Genomic DNA, 24,177 nt, shown 5'->3' with positions numbered 1-24,177 from the left:
TGTCGTATAGTTTCCTCATTTGTCTCAAGTGTAGACGACATTGTTTCTGCAATCTTCTTCGTGGGAATTGCGCCCATAATGAGAACTACCTCTTCACTTAATAGAAACATGAACTATTAGACTTAAATGGTCTAACTTGGTAAAACTCTTCACTTAGCACTATTGATGGACTCTACTTAGAAACTCTAGAGATATTCAAAGTATTCTTAAATTATCATTCATTTTATTTCACTAATTTTTCCATCTTTCATCCATACTAAATAAAATCTACAAAATTTATATAAAATTGGGGCAAACTTGCTAATTTATATTAACACCAAATTAACCTTTTTCGGGAGAAGTTCTTCAGTGATTTAACCCCTAAACTTAATCCCTTAGTTTTACCGATCATGGATCTCATCATGTGATTTCTTGTCCTTTGTGGGTTTTCGACCGTGTCGTAATAGTCGCGAAACCGACATATTTAAAAGTAATGTCGTGACTATACGACAGACTCCCACCTTTTGAAAGACCGGCACCAACAACCTTTCACAGATCCTTAATAACTCCTTCGCTAATCTTGAACACCACCTATTGATTAAATAAATCTTTAGTCGCCATATATTAAATGTAATTGTCCTTCTATCCCTAGCTGAGGTGCGATTGCTAATATCTCCTTTATAGTAACATCTTTTGGCCTATATCTCATTATAGTTTGGATTGTTCTACACTCGTATCTATTGGGAGGTAGATTATATAGAAGACGGATGAAATCATCTCTAGACATAGTAACACAAGCTTCTAAATGGTCTCGGTACTCTTCTTCGTCTATTTCGTCTCTTAGAAATAATAGAGTCTTTTCCTTGCATTCATCTTTCCATGCATCAAAATTAAGAATGATAGCTTTGAGGAATTGAAGCATTTGGTTGTCACTATCAAATGTTGACATATCAATAGCAGCTTTAAACTCAATAACATCGTACTCTGATTCCGGCATATTTAATTCACGAAAACATACGATAAATGGACTTGAGGCACTCTCTTTTAGGACATCTGAGGAATTATCCTGATTTTATAAGCAACCTTCCAAGTGGAAATTTGTTTTTGCGGAGTATTTATGGTTATGAACCTGTCATGTTCTTATACTTTAGGTGTGGCATTTTTTGTGGTAATTATTGTTGTTAATCTGTTGGTTCCTCCTTACTTTAACTAGTGACGGATTGCTTGTGATCAACAGTTCGTTTGTAGCCTTATGGTTGTGATGGTTAATATTGTGGATCAATGCTGTCTTTTTGGAACTACTTAAAGCACTTACTTCATTGGCCTAAGATTACCTTCAAAATGTAACATCATACTATCACTTAACGGCGATAGCTATCCAACAATTTTAATTATTTATTTTTAGACCGGCTTTTAAACTTTCTCTAATAATAGATTGTGTTTGAGTACTAAATTGATTGCCAAGTCTAATTGTTACCAATTAAGGATTCTCATGTAATTTGATTTACCATTTATATTCGGACTCTCAAACCCAATTTTCTCCCTAATGGAACTTATTTTTTGGAACTTGTTTTAATTTTTCCAAATTTAATTTGCTATGCATTAAACTCTTAAAGTTAATTCATAAATTTTACCGATCCTTAGACATTTTTGAACTCTGTTGTCCTTTGTTGCCTTTAGCGGTGTCGCAATAGTCACGTAAATTATGTGTTTAGAACCAGTGAAGTGGCTATTACGGCAGACTCCCACCTTTTTACAGACCGGCCACCAATTATCTCTTCAACACCCCCGTCAACGGCCCCCCTACCGAATTTATCTTTAAATGAAACACCATCAATTGATAATTGACTCATAGTACCTTTTCGATTTCATTGATTGAATCATAGTACTATTTTGAGTTTGTTGTAGTACTTTCTAAATTGTTTAGTACTATAACTTAGCAGCATTTACTTGAATGGCATTGTTCCTTAACCGAGTGACCTCTTGTTTGTCAAAAATTTGTAAAACAACAGCCCATGTATATTCCAGAACATTAGCATACAAGCTAATTGACTGATTAGTACTTAATGTAATTATAACTGAGGTTGAAGTCATGGACAAATTCAAACTTATTTTGGTGTAACTCATTTCATTCAAAAAGAGCATTACCTTGATCACTTTTGGTAGTTGATTCTTTTGGTGAGGGATTGATATTTGTGATTTCGCTGATTTCTCCTTGTCTTAATTGATTTTGGATTGTTGTTGATCAGCATATTTTTTGTTGTGGTTTTATTTATTTTATGATTCATTAATTTCATTAGTTGTTGTTGTTTTGATGTTCTGTTTGTGAATTTGACTCTTTAGCTTTGGTGGTTGTGCTCATGGAACTTTACCAACATCAACCTTGTTAGCTTTGTCCTCGTTCTCTTCATCAGACTTCTCCAAATATGATTGGTTGTTTGTCATGAATGAATTTAACATTGACTTATTAGATCTGAATCAAACATTGAATTAATTAATTAATTGAGAACTTCTTAGCAATGCATTTAAGCTTTGTTACATTGCTCTTTGAAACCTCATAGTAATATTTAAATTAACATCATATTATTTCTTTAAATTATAGTTTTCCAACAACTTTATTTAATTATTTAATTTTAGACTGACTTTTAAACTTCCTCCAATATTGGATTTATTGCCAAGTCTATTGATTACCAATTAAGGATTCTCACGGCATTTTATCTTCCATTTATTTGTGGAATGATTTCAAACCTAAATCTTCTCCCAATTGGAATCCATTTTCGGAACTCGTGGTAATATGTCCTAATTTTAATTGAATTTGAACTAAATGAAGCATTCTAAATGTACTCTAAACCCACATATTTGTGCACGGTCTGTGGTTGAGCTCACTTCATCATGTCAATTTATATCTCGTTGCAACATGTATAAATTTGGATAATAACAATATTATCAACTTTTCTCCTAGGAATTAAAATTTTAATTTGTTTCAGATTTCCCTAAGTACCACAGTTTTTCTCTGAAACTTTAATTGAATTTCATGAAATCTTAAATCTTCGGCATAAGTGAATATAACCATATTCTATTAAACTTTGAATCACCCATTGCCTATAAATGATCAGGCCTCTGGATTTTTGTAGTCTCCTGGTGGGGAAGCCAATTAAAACCCTGTCGTATAGTTTCCTCATTTGTCTCAAGTGTAGACGACATTGTTTCTGCAATCTTCTTCGTGGGAATTGCGCCCATAATGAGAACTACCTCTTCACTTAATAGAAACATGAACTATTAGACTTAAATGGTCTAACTTGGTAAAACTCTTCACTTAGCACTATTGATGGACTCTACTTAGAAACTCTAGAGATATTCAAAGTATTCTTAAATTATCATTCATTTTATTTCACTAATTTTTCCATCTTTCATCCATACTAAATAAAATCTACAAAATTTATATAAAATTGGGGCAAACTTGCTAATTTATATTAACACCAAATTAACCTTTTTCGGGAGAAGTTCTTCAGTGATTTAACCCCTAAACTTAATCCCTTAGTTTTACCGATCATGGATCTCATCATGTGATTTCTTGTCCTTTGTGGGTTTTCGACCGTGTCGTAATAGTCGCGAAACCGACATATTTAAAAGTAATGTCGTGACTATACGACANCCGGAAACGGAGCAGATGAAACCGACACCGGCGTAGGATGAAACTACATGCAGGAACTTTATGGACGGGTTTAAGGCACACCACAAACCCGATACGGCCGTAAGAAAAAAAGCTAAGACTCGTAAAATTTAGTATGAGGAAATGAACTTTGTTGAAATTTCGCACAGATCCGGCATATAAAATCAGCTATTGAAAAATTATTTTTTTGCACAATTCCTGCAAATACTGTTAAATTTTTTAAGTTTGCCTAGTGCGGGACTGCACCCCTGCATATTATGATTTCGTTACACAAAATCCATTTGCGGAACTGCCCAATGTAGTATATCCAGGTTGCGTCATTCGTTTTCGGCTATTGTCTATTCGGGCATATGGCCGATGGTACAAAACTGAAATCCGGAGGGCCGATAGCACAAAGCCGGAAAAATCCCACTATGCCCGTTGGCTCGTAAGATTCAAAGCACTTTTGTATTTTATATGTACTAACTTTTGACAAGCCGTCAACCTACTGAAAGGAGTGCAAGCACTCAGTCTAGGCTTACGGCACACGATCTTTTTCTCACACGGCTTCATGAAAGCCTGCCCCTGATATTCATACAAGGTCATTCTGAAATCGGAGAGCCTCGTTTTTGATGATTAAATTATATTATGGGGAAATGACTAAGGAGATAAAGATGGAAGATTGAAGTTACTTGTGGGGGCATGTCCAAAGATATGAAGCAACCGGCTAAAGATGTTTATTTCGTTGGTTTTGTTGATGAATACATGCGAACTGAACTGGACCAGTCCCCAATCTCCGTGTGAAGAAGGAAGATAGGGACAAAATTCGGTAGTACAGAAATACTGAGTTTGATGGAGTGATCGGTGATTAGAGGGAACACGTTCAAGATGGCTAGCAAGCTCTCATGTGTGTATCGTTCCATCATAGTCGCTGAAGGCACGTCTTGACCTACTTCTTCTTGGCTTTGCCCCTGGCTTAGCAGATGCTTAGCCAAGTGGGGACCTGTACTGTAATAGTGCCATCATGCTCGTAGTAACAGGAGTGATACTGACCCTTTCTATCATAGGGACAGCTTAGCAACTTGCGTTTGCTGTGGCCATGAGAAGGTCGAAATACTGCGTTGGGTCGCACTGGACGCTGCATGTAGCCAAGTGTCTTCCGTTCTGTTACGCTGGTTGTTCCCAGTGATAGCTCAAATATCAGACCTCAAACCACTCAATCATAGTTAGCTACGTGGAGTCCAGCACGGTATGCTGCCGATCAAGCTGGAGTGTGTCACACTAGGATAGAATGTGCCTTGGTGGGTCCGGACTGGTAGGACCCCTACGCGAAGGTGCGGTTTCTCAGTCGAGTAAGACCCTCGCTGTTGTGCTGGTCTAATAAGTACCTCTTGAACTTCTGTGCTTGGCAATGCTTGATAATTTTGGCATAATTTAGGGTGAAATTTTGTGTCATCGTCTTTTTTGTTGTACGCCGAACGGATACAAGTCGGGTGGGTATATTACAAGCGAGAACGTTTGGTGCAATTCAGTTGCGACTTGTTATTAGCAGGAATGGATCTCAGAACCGAAAACACATCATTTATATTGATTTAGTTGTGCTGATAATCATGTAAAGTATGCCCTGCTGGACCAATTACTTGGGAATATTCAACATACTTTTGGTTTTCAGGACGATAATTTGGGAGGTCTTTCCGAGCGCAAAATTGTTTATGGTCTAAGAGGGTTGTTGCAAACCCTGATTCGAAATGGCTACCCATCAGTAGCTAAGAACAGAGAGTAACGATACAAGCTATTTATTGATAGAAATATTAGTTCTTAAAAGGGCATATCTAACATATATACAATCAAGTCTCTAATACCTGCTGTCGCGCCTTATGTGGATATTTTTAACTTGACCGGCCAAGCATATTTGCTTTCATCACACTAAATTACCGAAGTTCAACTTCTTTGGTTTTATTTTCATTTGCGCTTTGGACAATTTGATAACCCTTCTTTTACCAGTCTTATTATTTATCATTTCCATATGGGTATCATAGTTTACCAGTTTGTGATTGGAATCTATAAACGGATTGCGCTCCTTCTGTATTGGATAGTTTGAAATAGTTGCATTTTCTAAGAACGGGTTCAGTGGTCGGTGTCTTGGAAGTCTTTTGGCTTCTTCAAATGTGGTTATTTCGTCATTTTCATATTCTTCTTCCGAGGAGGAAAAATCATTATTCGCAGATTTGCCGTACCATTCATCTACGGTTTTGTCATCAATAATTTGTCTTCCAGGAGTGTTGGGAGTACTGTTCACAGCATGATCCAATTCTTCTTCAAAGTTCATACTTCGACTGAGTTTAGCTAGTGACTCGATGTCAAATTTTGGTGGTACAAGAGAGACTGAATGTAATGTCGACCCGGCTGCTTTTCTTCCCGATCCGACCGTTGAAGGAGTAGGCAACAAAAGGCCAAATGTGTTCTTAATATTGCTTCCTTCATCATCTAATCGTAAGATGTCATGACTCTTTTTCTTCCTTCTGAAGGGGGACGTGATTTTGTGTTCTGGAGTTGTGGGATAAATTACACATCTAGACTGTTTCTGCACTGGAGTTCGCTGGATATAATTGGATGGGAATATCAAAGAGAGGGGCTTCTTAGTTGCAGTCAGTGGAGTTGGCAAATGATTAATCTGGAGGAAAGGATCAGGGGTTTTCGGAATAGCATTGGGCATCCCCAGTTGTTCGCAACCATTGATTCTTGGAATACGTGCCTCCCTTGATTGTCTTGGTGGAGTCTGGGGCGTCAGTGGTATCATAGTGAATTCGATCTGTTAGGGTTTAATGTAAAGAGTGTGGTTGAAAGGTAAGTGAAATGAAGAGGTTGAAGGAGTTTTTTTTCACAAGGATCTATTTTCATACACGTACTTAATTTGAAGTGAAAGGAGGTTTCACATGACGCGTCCAATTTTTGTTCCGTCTGAAAGAAGAAAAAATAGAAATGGCTGGCGTTGCAATAGTGGGAGAAAGACTCGGCAGCAGACATCCCACAATCACTAGTTGAGACAATGCAGATGCTCATAGTTTCTCAAAATTTTTGTTATTTAGTCTGTAGAAACAAATTAGCACAAAATTTAGCTAAATTCTATCTGGTCCCACTCTCTAGTCTCAATCCTGACTACGCCTGATAGATAGTCTCTATACCTTGATACAACGGTCCTCCAGTCTCATGATCAGCTGCAGCAGATTGACTCGGACAAAGGCATTGATGAAGGCAGTGATAGCTACGTTGGTGTGGCTCTTCTCCGTTTTCTCTTCTGGATGTACCAGCAGAAGGGCCCCTACATCCTCAAGAGGTTGGCCGCGACTAGATCTGCGCTGGGGTAAGGTCTCCCCACCAGTCACTCTGGTCTATGATCGAGATGGAGTCGTACAGCTCAAGAGCCATACTACTAGGGCTGGCCAACATCCTATCAGGGCACCTACTAATGGTGATCCTAGGAGGACTGGTCCTGCGCGTGATGAGTACGTCAACCGTAGAGCTACTAGGAGGGTTCATCCCGATCACAGGGGTAGTAGCGATACTGTGCCTAGAGTTCTGGATCTCAGTGATGCAAGCGTATGTGTTCAGCATCCTAATGATCGGGTACATCACGGACAGTGTGAACCTGTACTAGAGAGAGGGGGAACACTGACTTACGCGATAGCTGATCAGCTGTCCTGTTGATCCTAGCAGTGGGTACTTACTGTTGGCCGATCGCCCTGCTAGGAGGGTTCCGAACACACCTATACTGCTGATGGTGAGTGCTAAGATAAACCCATAGCTGTGGTCTAGCACTTCCACGCCCGGGGCGAACGATATCGTTGCTCAGCATTCCGTTTTTCTAACCTGCCTTGGCCAACAGATCCATCCCTTTCAGATCCTAAATCTGAAGCGACAAGGAATTTAACGAAGACCGTAAGGTTCGGAATCAATTGAAGTTCACAGTAATAAAAGTTGCATTCGTGAGACTTCTCAAAACTTATCTTGGAGAGAGTTTCTCTCACGATAACCGATTATGCGAGATCCACAGTTTGCAAGAAGGATCCTAGCAAGCACTAGGATGGTATATTCCAGGTTGAGCTCACTTGGGGGGGGGGGGCTCTAATGCTAAGACGTGCTTGCATTTTTCCAATATAAAAAAGTAAGGAAATATCGCATACGAATAAGTAGTATACGATATTATCAAAAGCGGTCGTCAAACTAGCGTCTATTGATAGAATTCGCTTCAGGGGTCCTAATTTTGCTTGTCTTGCTGTTGAGCTAAGCATAAAAGCGAAGGTGTGTATGATTTGCTCAAAAAAATCAGACACCCGAAAAACTACGTTGTCCAAAACTCCTACTTTAATCACTAACTTTTACTTTTGATAATCATCCTATTGCTGTAATAAAACTAGAAGAATCAATTATGCCAAGATTAGAAGAGTCCGAAATCAAGAAGTATTGGGAGATATTTCAAGGATTGAAGCCTGTAGATAATAAAGTCACTGGAGACAAGGTGGCACCAGTGTTGAAAAACTCACGGTTAGCCAATCCACAATTATCTAAAATATGGGAATTATCTGATATTGATAACGATGGGAAGTTAGATTTCGAGGAGTTTTGCATTACTATGAGACTAATCTTTGATTTAGTTAATGGTTCGATTAAGGATGTGCCTCAAGAGTTACCAAGTTGGTTGATTCCTGCGTCTAAACATGCCCTTATTGAAGCAAATAAAGCAATTAATAACAAAGGGAACCTCGCAGTTGGAGAATGGGATGACGATGATGACGGCTTGAGTGACGATTTTGATTGGTATATATCTCCAACGGATAAGTCAACATATGAAACTATTTATAATTCCAACTGTGATTCATTTGGAAGAATCAAGTTTGAATCATTACATGCACTATACGGTACATTGGCAAATGTCCCGAAAAGCGATATCTCCTCAGCGTGGAACTTGGTAAACCCTAAGTCATTCGAGACCATTGATAAAGATCAAACCTTGGTTTTCTTGCATATATTGAATCAAAGAGAAAACGGCAAAAGAATACCTCGTGGTGTTCCTGCAAGTTTACGTGCGACCTTCTCTAAGGAAGTGCCCAACTATGATCTTAGTGCCCAGTCTCAGCCACAATCTACCACAGCTACGCAAGCATCCAAACGAAGTTTTGCGGAGAATTATCTTAGCACCATCGGACAAGGTTCCGCTATAAGAAATAAAGGAACAGACTTCTCGTCCACAGAAGGAACAGACTGGGAGGAAGTTAGATTAAGACGCGAGCTTGCAGATTTAGAAAAGCTATTAGATAAAGTTCAAAGCGGGGCTCATTCAAGTCAGAAGGAGAACGAAGATAACATGTTGATCAAGTACGAGTTTGAACAATTATTGAAGTATAAGCAAGATAAATTAAATCTGGGTATGGCGAATGGAAGAAATGCTGACGATTTAACTCAAGTTCAAACGGACGTGCAAGATATTCAAAATCAAGTCTATTCATTAGAGCAGTTCTTAGACTCAAAGAAGCAGGAATTACGTCAACTAAACCAGCAAATTGATGCATTGCACAAGTAAAAGGCAAGCGCTTTTTTTCATTATCGTTTATAAACTAAATAGGATTTATCCGTACAAGTAATAAAGACAAGCTATATAACTTCACTGCAAAGAAAGCAGAATAAATAATATAAAGGGTACCATTGGGTGATGCATCTATTTCTTTTGCTCGCCTTCCTTTTCTGGCTCCGGTTCTGGAGTTGGCAATTTGAAGGCTTCTGGAGTGAAATCTTTGCCTTCACCCACAGGTTCCCAAACAGCTGAGCCAACAGAAAAATTTCTCCATGCTTGAGTCAATTCTAATGGTTCATAAACAACCCTTTTTTTCTCCTCATCGTATCTTACTTCGGTATAACCAGTGGTTGGGAAATCTTTTCTTAATGGGTGACCTTCAAAGCCGTAATCGGTCATAATTCTTCTTAAATCTGGGTGTCCTTCAAAGAAAACCCCAAACATATCATAAGTCTCTCTTTCAAACCAATTTGCACCATGAAAAATTGGAGTAATAGAAGGAACTGGGCTGGTTTCATTTGCGTAAGTTTTGACTCTAATTCTAGAATTATGTCTAACAGATAATAAGTTATAAACAACATCAAATCTATTTGTTCTTGAGGGATAATCTGCAGCCGTAACATCCATACAAGATTTAAATTGTGCTGAAGTATGGTTCTTTAAGAAAACCATAACTGGTCTAAGTGCAGATGGAGCAACGTAGATAGTCAATTCATCTTTCCAAACTGAAAATTGTTGGATATACTTTGGTAAACATGCCATAATATATGTTCCGAATTTATGCAATTCTTCAATTTGAACTTTATATTTCTCGGTCGGATTAACTAATGGAACATAGTTTTCTGTACTCGGCTTCTTCCTTGCCAAAAAGTTTAAATCAACTAAGTCCTCTTGAGCACGGCACGAGGTAACTGAGAATGCTCTCAAGGTACCAGATAAACTTCCACGACTTATTAATCTTGATGCTCTTAAAAATGATGATCTGGATATCATAATGCAAACTAATTTCCCTTTATATGTATATAAATGTAGTAGATATCTTCAATAACGGTTCAAATTATTCACAATGATTAGAGGTATTGAAGTATACCGTAAAGCGGTCTCCAATATTTAAAATTTTTCGCAGACCAAGTTCTTTTTTCTATGTAATTGAAAATTGAGGAACTGCAATTGGAGGAATTCTGCTGATTGGTAGTGCGAAACACAATATCAACACCGTCGAGATGTGTCGGGGAGGAGTTTACGTCTTATCTTTCTCCCCCCCATACTTTAAAGCATTAACTATTGCATTTGGTAATGCTTTTTGGAAGAACAAAAGATAACTATCTCATATTGAAGTTAATTGCGAACAATCTTTCTTTGCAAGCTCATTGCATCTATTGGCAATGAGAACGATTAAACTATGTATTAAAACGTAAATAACTATACAAATAATATATCAACCAAATACAAGCATATTCATTATACGGATCGCGAATTCTTTGTATTGGAATTACCAGCAGTAGCACCAGAAGCGATCCCACTAGTGCTATTGACTTGCTCTCTAGGTTCCAAATTCAACGAGATTTGATATTGTTCTTCAATGGGAGGGCATTTTTCAAACCAACCATCAAGGTACCGTTGAATTTCATTCACTTCTGTAAAATTATAGCCAATGGTTTTGAACCTATCAATCCCACTAACAATTTCACAAGTTTTTGCACGTTTGGCAAAGTTTATCATCCGGGTTCTATTGATTAAGCAGTCTGGATTACCATGATAAACAAATGTCAAGTCAGACAAGTAAACCCCAAAAAATGGAACACAAGGTTCAGACCCAATGAATTTTAGTACATCTCGATATTCATTAAAGTTTCTTGAAGAATTCATTAACTTATTCATATTTTGCAATTGAGACAACGAATCAGCACTGACATATTTCCATGTTTTCCTTAATCGATGGATTGGAGAAGAATACAAAGCCGAAATAATGGCGGTCATGGATGAAAAGTTATTGTACTGCCTACACTTTTCTGCCACTTGGATGAAATAACGGATAATCTGAACACGCTTTTTAGGATCGGGCTTTCTCAAGATCATATATGCAACAAAATTAGTGAGCTGATTAGAAGCCTTAATAAACGCAGTAATGCTATCAATGTTCTCATTCAACCCAGATTTCTTTCCCCAGACTTTTGCTAGACATGCAAATTTGGTTATTTTGCAATACAATCTAAATTCACGTAAAGTCAACTGTCTTGCTAATTCAACATAGTCAATATCCAATAATCGGACTTTTCTTCCTAAAGATGACCCTTTTGTTAATGGAGCTGGTGGTTTTAAGTCAGGTATAACTGGTTCTCTCTCGACATAAACCTGCTGTCCATTTAACAACTTGTTTAGATCATTAGCCAACATCTTTCCAATGGAATACGATTGAACAGGGGCTGATCGGGCAAAAGCCAACCACTGCTTTATGATTTGCTCATTGTAGTATGACTTTGACCAATGCTTCTCCACTAATAACTTCATTATATTCATTACCCTCAATCGAATGGGGTTTTGTTTCTTGGAAATCCATATGTTATATTCTTCATAACTTAACCCCTCGGGAGCTTCTAAATCAAATCTACTGATCAACAATACAATTAACTCACCCAACGACATCATAGACGCAAAGGTCAACAAAAATACTTGATTAAACGAACTGTCAAACATATCATGATGGGTCAAATGTGCCACAAGGGCTTCTTTACTTCCTCCTTTGATGTTTCCCTTAACATCTAACAATAAATCATATTCGTCGTCACCTTCAAGATACCATGCCACATCGGCTTCTTTTTTGTGTCCACCGCTGTAATATGAATGTTCTTCAGATTTTTCAGTCAGCATGGTGTTATTACGTTCCATCACTAATAGCTGAACATCAAAATCATCGTGCATTACTCTTGTTGCATAATTCAAGATAGTGTCTCTTTCTTCAATCAATTGCTGAATAATGGTCAACATCTTGTCGCATAGTTTAATTCCATCCGACAAATAATCTGATAATAGCGTGTCTGGATTGAGGGAAATTGCTTCTCCCTTCCTATGGTTGATTTTTTCCAAGAGAATGTTCGATAACAACAACGCGGCCTTTTCTGTGGGTGCTTTCAAGATATCACGATTGTAAAACAAGGGATCTTCATCTTTCAAGCCCTTGAATACTTCCGGATCTTCTAAAGTCAAAGACTGTGTGGCCATCATGATCCTGAGAATCAAATCATGAAACTCTTGCTTCAAGTAAAAAAATTCTAGAACAACTGGATAATCAAAAGTCAACTTCGAGTTGACAGATGGGCTATCTTGCATCTTTGTTATATCATCTGAAGATCCTATATTTGAGTTATCCCCTGGCTCGTTCTCTTCATTGGAAGCATATCTCTTAATTAGACAGAAAACAGTAAAATCAAACGACTCCACTATATCAATCATGGAGCTGGAATTATAAAGATATTTATAAATTAATCGCAAAATTTGTGTATCTCTATCATTCTTCAACGATTCATTATAATAGTCTAAATCCTGAACTTTCGGATCAAGGAATTGCAATGCTTCATTACTCAATTTGATCATTTCTTCCATATATTGATATACAGAATCATATGCTTGATGGTCTACCACAATCTTTGTATGATATCTGTTCTTTAGATCGTCACCACTGACGTTTAGTACAGGATTGTTTGTTGTAAAAAATGGATTACACCAATTACCTCCATTAAACTCATCCATGAGAAATCTTGGATATGATTGAGGCAATATATCGTATCTATCGTCACCTTCATCTTCAGATGCATCAGACGAGTCATAATCGGACCGTTTTACTCTTTTCCCACGACTTAATTTAAGGAAAATCTTTATTAGAGCATTCATATTTTTCCTCAATTTCTCGATTTCAAAATCCAATTGATCCATATACGTCACAAAATCATCTCTATTTCCGTCTTCTCCAAGCTTGATTCCCTCTAACTTATCGTAGAAATTTGCGTCATCTCCCGTTCCGTGTACACCAGCGGCGACTGACGACATAGGTGAAGCATTGCAACTAGCGGCAGATTTATTTAACTTGGATATGTTGAAAGTGAACAATTGATCATCAGTTGACCCTAGGGAATGATGTAATATACTTAAATGTAAGATTCCGTTTATATAAATCTGAGAATAGCATGCACCTATCCTTTTCAACTTACGCCTCACAGATCCTTCATACTTTGTATCAACAAAATCATCTTGATTTAATCTTGAAGAAGAAAGCACTATTGATAGTAACTTATTTAATCTTGCAAAATGTGTTCCAAACAATTGCCTATTCTGTTCCTTCAAAGATTTTGTAGTCAAATCTAAAAGATAATTGAATTCATCTCTTAATTTAGTCCAATTGCTAACGTCCGTGATATGTTTGTAAAACAAATTATCCATAGAAAAGAAAGGTCTGTTGAAATGATGGTAAGACGATCCAGAACTCTGGGTTGCCACTGATGAGTGTGAGTCACGTTTTAAGGCTTCAAAATTCGTTGATGAGCCAGCTCTCTGACTTAGCATACTATCACTACGCTGTTGTGAACCTTGTATTTGAATAATTGAGGCGTCAGTAATGGTTTCGTTATCTGGGTATTGAAAATTTGGAGACATGTCATTCACATCAAAATGGGACATCGGAATTGTACTGCAGTATGTATTCAATTGTTGACAGTAAAAGATATAGTCACCTTTCGTTGTAATTCGAGGAATCCAAGTAAGGCTGTGGTGATGAATTTCTTTATACTCTTGAATTAATCTTTCTGCTTCCTCAACTTCAACCGGAGTAATTTCTTCATTCAAATCGTTTGCTGGTAATGTATGTGATATAGATGAGTCCTGAAACGTGGGAGTATCAAGTTCTACAGTATCGACTGTCACGGTTGAATCTCTTGCGCCCTGGGTATCGAGAGTACTAGAATCATGAGCTTGAGGTTGATGATATTGATGCGAAGCATGTAGATGTTGTTGTTGCTGTTGTTGTTGTTGTTGTTGTTGTTGACTATACTTTGAATCGGATGGAATACTAGTTTCTGAACTAGCAAAACTTACCACTGAGTTCTTTCTTGTGGAATTGGCAGGGCTATTTTTTTCAGAATCACCCAAATTTTTCTGTAAAAGATTTGTAAATGATGGAATTAAAACATTTGCTGCTGTATTTGCTGCTGTAATTGAATCTAATTCTTTATTGTCTTTAAGCTTGTTCAAAACCGGTTGAACATAGTTAACAGATCTGACATAATTATGTGGGAACCATCCTCGATGCCACTCTCCAGATGCACCCATGAGAACCCCATCCCACCATCCAGTCCCTGATTTTGATAGAACATATATGGTATCACCTAAATTCAAAGGTAAATGTGAAGGTTGAGTTCCTGGGAAATCATATAAAGCAATGACTGTATCTAAATGCTTTACGGGTTCATCGGCCGTTGTGTCATTATCATGAGGTGTTATTACGTCTGGCGCTATTTCATCAATATATTGACTAGCCATTTGGATCTGTTTGCTTTCGTTTGGTAACTCTTCTTAGTTGGGTGTTTTCGATTAAATGAATTCTCAATTATTCCTTCAGTATTCAATTTCTAGTTTGTTCAAGTTGTGTGTGGTTGTTGCATTTAAAAAAAAATGAATCGTTTCTAGAGAAATGTTTTTTTTTTTTCCCCCTGATGAAATTCGTTACAAGTTTTAGATTTTCGATTGATTTATTATGAACTTTCTAAACTAATTAGAATTTGTTGGGTTTAAAAATTGACGAAGAATTAAACAAACCAAACGATTGATACTAAATTTGCTTATAGCTATCTGTATAAATATCACTATTAGAAAGTAAGCATGTCATTATTCTTTAAGGCTCCATTAGATATTGAGATCAGATTGGATAATGAAGAATCAAGGAAACATATAGATGTAAAAACACCGCAAGGTAGATTGGAAAAACTACCAATTTATAAAGATGGAGAATCAGTGAAGGGAGTTATTACATTACGAACGAAAGAGGGTAAAAAAGTAGAACATCTAGGGGTAAAGGTACAGCTATTAGGATCAATTGATACTAATATTGATGGTATAATATCTTCGGATTTCTTATCATTGGCCACTGAGTTATCAGCTCCCGCCCAATTAACTCATCCAGAATCTTATCCATTCGAATTTAAAAATGTTGAAAAGCAATATGAAAGTTACAGAGGGAAAAATGCTAGATTAAGATATTACGTAAAAGTTACTGTATTGAGAAAATCATCTTCGGAAATAACTAGAGAGAAAGAGTTATGGGTGTTTCATTATGTGTCTCCTCCACCACCATCATCTATGTCAACATCGATTGCAAATGCATCTGGCAATACCACTGGATCTCAGTCAAATACTTCGGTTTCAGCAACACCATCAAAAGAAGCACATAGTGTTAAAATGGATGTTGGAATTGAAGATTGTTTACATATTGAATTTGAATATTCCAAATCTCGTTTCTCTTTGAAGGATGTCATAATTGGAAGGATTTATTTCCTATTGGTAAGATTGAAAATCAAACATATGGAACTATCATTAATTAGAAGAGAAACGGTCGGGGCCCCTCCAAATCAAATTACAGACAGCGAAACCGTTGTCAGATTTGAAATTATGGATGGAGCTCCAATCAAAGGAGAAACAATCCCAATAAGATTGTTCTTAAATGGCTTTAACTTGACTCCTACTTATAGAGATGTCAATAAGAAATTTTCCACTAGAACTTATTTATCACTTGTTTTGATTGATGAAGATGCTAGAAGATACTTCAAACAGAGTGAAATAATACTTTACAGGGATCAATAGAGTGAACCTTCTTTTCTGTCTATAACTTATATAGCTGTAATTTATTTCATTCTGGTGATTAATAAGCTGTTATTATTTTGGTTAAAGCCGCCTCCCAAAAAAAAAACAGACCCAATTCTCGGCTCCCTTCCTCATCGACCGAAATGAGAACAATTGGTGTGGTAGTAGGTTACACATCTGATATGGGCTAAACCACAATTACGACCGCTGCAGTAATTTAGATGATATAGAACGCCTTTATCAAAAGAAATTTCGCATATTGTTCGAGTAGATTTAATAGACAAGAATTAATATTGTGTTAGGATAAAATAGAAATATGAATCAAGGTGGAACGCCATCCACGGCTCTGACACGAATATCATTCAACTTATTTGCAAATAACGTAATAAAAAATGATTCATATACTGAAACTCTTCCTGAATTCGCTTATACCAACCAAAAGAAGAATAGCAATCCAACGGTAACAATATCAACCGCCAGTATTCGTGCCATAATATACCAGTTACAAGCATTGTATTTACGTACACCTGTGAAATTATTTCGACCTTCTCGATTTGATTACTTAGCACAAGTTAGAGAACTAGCTGATAGACATGATAATATTTCCGAAAAGCCATATCGATTCAGAACTCATTCTTCAATTGGAATGTTAATTAATGTAGTTAAGAAGGAAGGTTGGAGATTTATTCCTGACCAAGTACTTCCTCCATTAATAGCCAATTCAGCAACTGGGTTGATACTATATGGTACCTACTTGGCAACGTTAGATCATTATAATAAGCAACATCACTTTCACACCCAACCTATGCATTTCAATTGGTATTCTCCGATTGACACTTGGAGAGCTGGATTTGTAGCTGGGGCAGTTCAATCATTGGCTGCTGCACCAGTTGATGCGATCTATACAAGACTGACAGTTTCAGAAATGTTAGAAGGAAAGCATCAAAATCTTTGGTATTTTGGATTACATAAACTAAAAGAAATTGGGGTGTTTGGGGTGTTTGCAGGGTATGGATTCTCTTTGATCAAAGAATCACTTGGGTTTGCATTTTATTTTTCAACCTTTGAGATTATCAAGACCGAAGGATATAATTTGACTTATAATATGATACAATATTATAATAGAAGCGAAGAAATTATCAAAAGAAAATTACAAAAAGTTTTTAAGTGGGATGAAGATCAAATTGATGAAAAGTTAGAAAGATTGGAACGATATAGACTGGATAGAATTTTAAAATCGACATTCATATTACTTGCCGGAGCCTCTGCAGCATTTTCATTATTGGCTATACAATACCCACTATCAAAGATTCAAAAGATTCATCTTTCAAGATTGGAAGCGTTGGATGTTTATACTTCTTCAAGGCATATGTCAAAACCATTCGTGAAGCTATATTATAATTCATATATCGAAACCTTCCACCAGGTTTCTCGAATGAAGCAAAAGGCAAATGTTGACTGGTTCCAAGCAGCATACAAAGGGTTTGCCCGAAATGCTTTAACAACAATTCCAGCCACCTCGGTGGCATTGTTGGTATTTGAAATCATGCGAACCAAATTGGCTGACGATTTCGATGATAATCAGTTTTTACAACCATAGAAGTCTATCTTTGTACATATATATACATGTAGAGTGAGTAGAATTGTTTATTTTATTTATTATATTTATTTACAATTTACATTAACCGTCTATTACGAACGACCAGTTTTCTCTAAATAAGCTTTCCAACCCGCATCTCTATACCTCTTACCTTCAACATCAGGATCTCTTCCTTTACCAAACAATCCTCTTCCAACAATAATAACATCGGTACCAGTGCTTATAACTTCATCGACGCTTCTATATTGTTGTCCCAACCCATCTCCTTTATCATCTAAACCAACACCAGGAGTCATGACAATCCAATCAAACCCTTCGTCTAACCCTCCCATATCTCTTTGAGCAATGAATCCAATTACGAATTGTTTGTCTGATTTAGCAATTTCGATAGTCTTCTCTGAATATTCACCATATGCTAATGAACCCTTTGAAGATAATTCAGCCAACATTAATAAACCCCTTGGTTGATCGGTGGTTTCTAATGCACCTTGTTTTAAACCTTGGACGACACCAGTACCAGTAACACCGTGAGCATTTGTGATATCGGACCATTCAGCTATTTTGTAAACACCACCAACATATTGTGATTTAACAGTATTTCCAATATCAGCAAATTTACGATCTTCAAAAATCATGAAATTATGCTTTTTTGACAATTCTAGTAATGGTACAATAGTACCGTCATAAGAAAAGTCATCGATGATATCAATGTGAGTTTTGACTAAGCAAATGTAAGGGCCCAATTTATCTATTAAAGTTAAGAATTCATTGGTAGTCCTAACATCAATTGAGGCACATAAATTGGTTTTCTTGGATTCCATTAAGTTAAACAAACGTCTGGCTACTGGAGATGGATGAGCATCTGCTCTTTCGGTATATGACCTTGTGTTTACCATATCTGTGTTTGCTTCTGTTTGGCCGTTGGGGTTCTTCACTTAGATCATCGCAAACCTCTTGAAAATTTTGGGATGCGGTTCTTCGAGACTTTGGATGTCGTAAACATTGTCGCGACAATTGCTTCTCTTGTCGTAAGAAATTAATAAATAAAATATATACTAACACTCCATCTATTAAGATATCAATAAACATTTTCAAAAACTATATAGCTCCTGAAATGTGAACGAATCATTTATTTTCAGATACGAAATGTTATTGTCTTAAATTAACATCTAGAATTACTAAATAGTAAATAAAATTAATTACACATTAAATATTACGTAAAAAAATACCCAAAATTTTGCAGCCATGTCAATATAACAAGAATCCACTATTTTCTTGATATTATTGATTTGATCAGTTACTTTGAAGAAACATTTAGAGAAGATTCGCCTGAAATATCTACTAAAGTTTCCCTAATTAGAGATCTGTTCCTAAACTCAATGACTGATTTCACCTAGTTAAACGCATCCAGAAACACCCAAGTATGCATATTTGGGCGTCGAAAGAACAAAAACAGATTCATCCTTAACAATGTCACTTTCCTGCGTTTAGTACAACAAGGTTGACTGTTGATTGTTTGACTGTTTGTTGATGTCAAATTGAAAATCTATAATTGTGAACTAGTATTACAAAATATATAATTTAAAAAGATACAACCTTTTCTTTCTTCTATAATAGCTACATATAATTATGTCCGAGTATTACCTATAAAACTACTGCTGTTGGCTTTTTCCCTGCTGTTCAGAGTTATCAGGAAGAAATTCGTCATCAAGCTGAATCTGTGTTTCAGCCTCTTTCTCTTTTTCTTGTACATCACTTGCATCTACCGGTTCTCCATTGAATTCCTTTTTCAATTCTGGATAGATAGCACCAATTATTGCCCAACTACTTTTCCAAAGATCTTGTTTTGCTTCTGTTAATGATTCATTACTTTGTAACACCAATATCATATTTTTTAACAATTCTGAACCTGATTCATTAAATTCTGATCGTTCATTTTTAGATTCAAGTTCATATAATTTTGCAAAATTTTCTAATAAACTCATCCAGACAATTTCAGTTTCATTATCCTTAAAATCATCAATATGCTTTAAAAATACTTTACTAACCAATGAAAATGAATCAAATTGCGTTTTGGAAAATCCATTAATATCAGTTTGGATTATGTCTAATTTGGTCAATTCAGTTAATAATGGGAGTAATCCATATTCAAAAATCCCAAAGGCAGATATATCATCATTATTCTCGAGGGACAAGGATATTGTTTGGAGTGATTTCACAGCAAAGTCTCGGACCTCGCGACAAGGATTAAAACATTGATGAGCTAAGGCTTGCAAAAGAGAATATGACATTCCCTTTTCACTAAATTCTTCTCGTCTTACGATTGGACCCAATTCTGAAGTTAACTTGATAGATCTTTTCGAAAGCTGGACCAAATCTTTAAAATATGTATTATCAATCAGTGGATTTCCCAATTTATCATTCTCTTGTTCAAATTGGGATCCAATTGCTCCCAAGGACGATATCTCATCCAACAACCCCAATACAGAAACATAATTCTGGGGAGTAATATCTCCAGATGCATTTAATATAATACCTTCAACAAACTGAAGAACATCATTGGCATATATTTGAATAGACCCAAATAATCTTAAAGACTTCCAGTATTCTTCCTCATTAAGAAGAGATTTACAACACCATGAGTCATCGTCAACTAAAGATAATAACGGTTGAAGTATTTGTGAACCTTGTTTGCTAATCATTTCTTTATCAAATGTTTCCAAAGATTTAATCGTTGGTACCAACATATCTGTTCCTTCACTATATCTAATCAACAATAATTTGTATGTCACTAATCTTAATTGTCCCTTTTTGGATATCTCTTGAGGATCAAGTTTGGCAAGAACTTTATCAATTAAAGACTTTTCATGCAATAACAAACAGAAGCACACACAAACCTCCAACAAGAATAACGTCTCTGTTTCATAAAATCTTTTTGTCTTTTCAGAATGTTCAGGTAAAGCATTCAATAATAATTCCACAAATAATTTCAAATCATCTGGTTCGCTTTTTGAAATGATCCCAAATATACCCGCAATATTAAGTGATTTAACACAATCAATTGTTGATAATGCTGATTCAATTTCCGAATCGGTAGGTTCTGGAGGTTCATCCGAATAGCCTTTCAAAAATGATGAAAATGTAGATAAAATACCTGAATTATTTAATGGTTTAGTCTTTTTGATAATAAAACGTGGTTTTACTTTAGGCAATGGAGGAAGCTTAATTTTCTTTTGGAATTCACTGAATAAATTAGGATTCACTAAACAATTTTCAAGTAATCTTAATATTATTTGTATAACTTTATTCCAAGATGCAGAAACTCGACAATCATTCTTTTTAATTAGTCTAAATAAAACAACCGCTGATAATTGTGCTTTGAAATCGCGACCAAACCATACTGCCAAATCACTAACTGTAATTTCTTCATTTTTCTTTTCAATCTTAATTTGAGTAATTGGGATTTCAGTACGTACAGTTTCATCATTGTTCAACATTTGTTGGATTGCCCCTGGATTCATCAAGGAACTTAATTCCGATAAAGAATCAATTAATTTATCTGTGAAGGTATCTAATCCATACTGTAAACAGATATTTGCAATTTTGTCAATCGAAGACATCAATCTAGTAATGATATGATCATCAGAAGCTTCTTTGAATACCCTAAATATCGTATCAATCAATTTTTCCACAATTGCCCCAAATAATTCTTTATCAAATTGGCATAATTCAACTTTACTAAAATCATATTCAGGTTGATGAGCAGCATTAAAATCTTGAGTTGAAACCATATTATTCCAAGCATCATCAAACCATTTTTCAGTTCCATGATGTTCTTCAGGCATGATAATTTCTCGATCTTTAATAGTCAGATATGTTTTTGAGACATACCATTCTGGGAAATCGCCACCATTATAAATACCCTGAATATTTCTTCTATAATCTTCAAAAGTCATTTGTTTTTTAACTTGTGGATTATGTAAATCAGTGTTCAACATAATAATTGAGTATGATAATATAAAAACAGCTTCGGCATCAGGTCTAACTTGTTCAAAATTCTCACTGGTTACACTACTTCGTTTGGAAGGAGTACTTGGGTGGGGCTCAGAAGTTGTATAACAACTAACATATTTGGTAGCAAATTGTTCAACCACTCTTGCAATCTGTTGGGATTCTCCAGGTAATCTAAAAGTTTTCAATAAGATTCTTAATGCTTCATCAACTCTTAAACCTGTAAAATCAAATAAATCTATAAAATGTCCAAATAATTCCGAATTACTTGGTTTTGTTAAAAATTCTCCCAACATTCTTTTATTTAATCTACCAGATTTTGAAAAGAAAAATTCAGCAACTTCACGTAAATCATTTTCATCTTTAATAAAACCTTCAGTTGCTAATGATTTAATCCCCTGCAGAGGTTTTTCATTTAAGATATCTGTACATCTAACAAATGCTGTTTTCTTTTTCCTTTTTTCAATTAGTTCATGTAATGGTAAAAGGTTTTTATTTTTCCCCAATGATTTGGCTCTTTCATTGGTACAATCAATAAATGATAAAATTCCTTCTAAACAAATTGGTGGAACGTTGTCAGTGGAAACTATTGCCGATTCTGGTAAAGCGAGTTTACATAAAAATTCCAAAATCTTAGTTGCTAAATCAGATTTTTCAAAATCACAGTCATAATCAATAAAAAGACTAGTGAAAAATACTGGAGATTTTGTCCATAATAAACTTAAAGATTCAATCAATAATTCTTTAGATTGTGGATTTCTAATGGAAATACTAGCTCCTTTGATATTTTCACTTTGATTTGTAATTGTCGATTCTGGCAAAATAGATTGGAAAATTAAAGATAACGATAATTCAAATTGTGGTTTTAATTGTGCACCTAATACAATTGCCATCGTTGTAAATAATTGAAGTGAAGCTTTTAAAAGTGCAGGTGAATCGGTAGTTGTTATAATTTGTAATGTATATTTTGAGATTGGATCGCATACTAAAGTCAATAATGCAGGATGCACAGCAATTACCAAACCAGATACTTCAATTGCGGTATTAATTAAGTTTAAAGCAAATACTCTTGTACTTTCCATATGTTGATATTGGTTTGAAGGAGAAATCATCGAGACTAATATTCCTAGAAATTCATTAATACAAACAATTCCATAGGATTCTTCAGTAAACTCTTCGGTATTATTTTCTTGATTGTTGCTGCTTTCCACTATTGCTTCCTTCTTATCTGCGGTTGCTGCTCCCACATCGAGTTCTTCCTGAGCCTCCACGGTCTGCTCTCTTGGTGTGTTTACACCAGATGGTTTCATATCAGTACCACCAATAATATCTTCCGGTAATTTTGTTTCTGAAAAATCCGTTTTTAATTCATCAACAAATTCAGTTTCTGGTTCAATATCTTTTAATTTACTGAAAATTTTAATTGTAATTGAAACCATTGCCATTTCAGCAGCTCTTCTTAATACTTCACTTCTTTTTTTATTACATGCCAAAGACAAACAGGTTTGAACTACTTCTGAAATTACTTCATTTGGTAATAATTCTGACAAATGACTTTGAATGATTTCTTCTAATAATCTTAAAACTTTAAGTAATATAGCATCATCAGTATTTTGATCAGCAGCTTCAAAACGACAATGAGTTAATGAAGAAATTATTTGAATTAATGAATTTTGCAAATTTTTTGATCTAAGGGAAATTATTTCATACCTTAAGAATTTTGAAATTGCAGTTAATGATAATCCAGTTATATAACCTGAAGTTGAAGATGATTTAATAACCATTAAGAAAGGTTGTAATAATGTCAAGCTATCAATATCATCTACACTTGTAGCTTCACAAAGGATTGATTTCAATTGTAAAAAGGAAGCTAATAACGGATTGTCATGAGAAGAAGAAGATCTATGAGCAGTAGATGATCTTCCTCCAATTGGCGTTCCTTGTCTTGAATAGTCTCCTCCTCGACTATTTTCATTACTACTTTTACCATTTGGATGAACACTTGAAGTAATACCTAAACTGCTTATTAATCCATCATCATCATCATCCCCATTATTACTACCAAATATATCACCAGCAGCTAAAATTGCCGCAACGCCACTTTGAGACCATCTATTCATTTTTCTCATAGCAGAAGCCATTGCCATACATTCGTTTATTACTAATGTAGTTGGATCCATACTAATGAATGGATAAGATCTAGGATAAGCAATAAAACTAGAAGTTGTCGTGATTTGACGTCTTGACATTAATGATGAAGACATTGGACGTGAAGTTATTGGAGAATCTTTAAATGAATTGATCATCTTGTATCTTCTTCCTTTTCTTCTACCTTCTTCTTTCTAAATAAACACAGTTAAATAAGATCTGATGTTATAATAATTAATTGTCTTTAGTAATTAATAAAGAAAAGATCAAATTGCTGAGTGGTAAAATAATTATTCGTGTTCAGTTTAAGATTTTTTCTGTCGCTGTTTCTATTTAAAGTATTTCAAATATTAACACATGAAAAGA

At 35.6% G+C, this 24,177-nt stretch overlaps 9 protein-coding genes across 9 annotated transcripts; 3 read left to right on the top strand and 6 right to left on the bottom strand. All coding sequences in view use genetic code 12, as the record gives it.

Moving 5' to 3' along the window:
- Positions 1 to 589: 589 nt before the first annotated feature.
- Positions 590 to 1,832, bottom strand: J8A68_004635 (uncharacterized protein; the record flags this gene model as incomplete). Its single annotated transcript, XM_049408615.1, has 3 exons — positions 590 to 1,045; positions 1,184 to 1,303; positions 1,698 to 1,832. The coding sequence occupies 3 exons, from the start codon at positions 1,830 to 1,832 to the stop codon at positions 590 to 592; spliced, it is 711 nt and encodes a 236-aa protein (XP_049262093.1).
- Positions 1,833 to 5,552: 3,720 nt separating this feature from the next.
- Positions 5,553 to 6,431, bottom strand: SOL1 (Sol1p; the record flags this gene model as incomplete). Its single annotated transcript, XM_049408613.1, has 1 exon — positions 5,553 to 6,431. The coding sequence occupies one exon, from the start codon at positions 6,429 to 6,431 to the stop codon at positions 5,553 to 5,555; it is 879 nt and encodes a 292-aa protein (XP_049262092.1).
- Positions 6,432 to 8,060: 1,629 nt separating this feature from the next.
- END3 (End3p) lies at positions 8,061 to 9,212 on the top strand (the record flags this gene model as incomplete). The annotated part of the gene is made up of 1 exon (XM_049408612.1): positions 8,061 to 9,212. One exon carries the CDS (start codon positions 8,061 to 8,063, stop codon positions 9,210 to 9,212), a length of 1,152 nt encoding a protein of 383 aa, XP_049262091.1.
- Positions 9,213 to 9,347: 135 nt separating this feature from the next.
- On the bottom strand, positions 9,348 to 10,196 carry ALI1 (Ali1p; the record flags this gene model as incomplete). The annotated part of the gene is made up of 1 exon (XM_049408611.1): positions 9,348 to 10,196. The coding sequence occupies one exon, from the start codon at positions 10,194 to 10,196 to the stop codon at positions 9,348 to 9,350; it is 849 nt and encodes a 282-aa protein (XP_049262090.1).
- Positions 10,197 to 10,664: 468 nt separating this feature from the next.
- Positions 10,665 to 14,735, bottom strand: CSC25 (Ras family guanine nucleotide exchange factor; the record flags this gene model as incomplete). The annotated part of the gene is made up of 1 exon (XM_049408610.1): positions 10,665 to 14,735. The coding sequence occupies one exon, from the start codon at positions 14,733 to 14,735 to the stop codon at positions 10,665 to 10,667; it is 4,071 nt and encodes a 1,356-aa protein (XP_049262089.1).
- A 339-nt stretch (positions 14,736 to 15,074) lies between these two features.
- Positions 15,075 to 16,052, top strand: PEP8 (retromer subunit; the record flags this gene model as incomplete). Its single annotated transcript, XM_049408609.1, has 1 exon — positions 15,075 to 16,052. The coding sequence occupies one exon, from the start codon at positions 15,075 to 15,077 to the stop codon at positions 16,050 to 16,052; it is 978 nt and encodes a 325-aa protein (XP_049262088.1).
- Positions 16,053 to 16,368: 316 nt separating this feature from the next.
- Positions 16,369 to 17,652, top strand: J8A68_004629 (uncharacterized protein; the record flags this gene model as incomplete). The annotated part of the gene is made up of 1 exon (XM_049408608.1): positions 16,369 to 17,652. One exon carries the CDS (start codon positions 16,369 to 16,371, stop codon positions 17,650 to 17,652), a length of 1,284 nt encoding a protein of 427 aa, XP_049262087.1.
- A 92-nt stretch (positions 17,653 to 17,744) lies between these two features.
- Positions 17,745 to 18,548, bottom strand: URA3 (orotidine-5'-phosphate decarboxylase; the record flags this gene model as incomplete). Its single annotated transcript, XM_049408607.1, has 1 exon — positions 17,745 to 18,548. One exon carries the CDS (start codon positions 18,546 to 18,548, stop codon positions 17,745 to 17,747), a length of 804 nt encoding a protein of 267 aa, XP_049262086.1.
- A 756-nt stretch (positions 18,549 to 19,304) lies between these two features.
- Positions 19,305 to 23,927, bottom strand: GEA2 (Arf family guanine nucleotide exchange factor; the record flags this gene model as incomplete). The annotated part of the gene is made up of 1 exon (XM_049408606.1): positions 19,305 to 23,927. The coding sequence occupies one exon, from the start codon at positions 23,925 to 23,927 to the stop codon at positions 19,305 to 19,307; it is 4,623 nt and encodes a 1,540-aa protein (XP_049262085.1).
- Between the last annotated feature and the right edge of the window lie 250 nt (positions 23,928 to 24,177).

This window comes from Hemisphaericaspora subhashii (genome assembly GCF_019202705.1).
Source record: "Hemisphaericaspora subhashii strain CBS 10753 chromosome Unknown scaffold124, whole genome shotgun sequence".
NCBI classification, from domain to species: domain Eukaryota; kingdom Fungi; phylum Ascomycota; class Pichiomycetes; order Serinales; family Debaryomycetaceae; genus Hemisphaericaspora; species Hemisphaericaspora subhashii.
The sequence above is the reverse complement of the archived record's forward strand: the minus strand, read 5'-3'. Positions and strand labels throughout refer to the sequence as shown.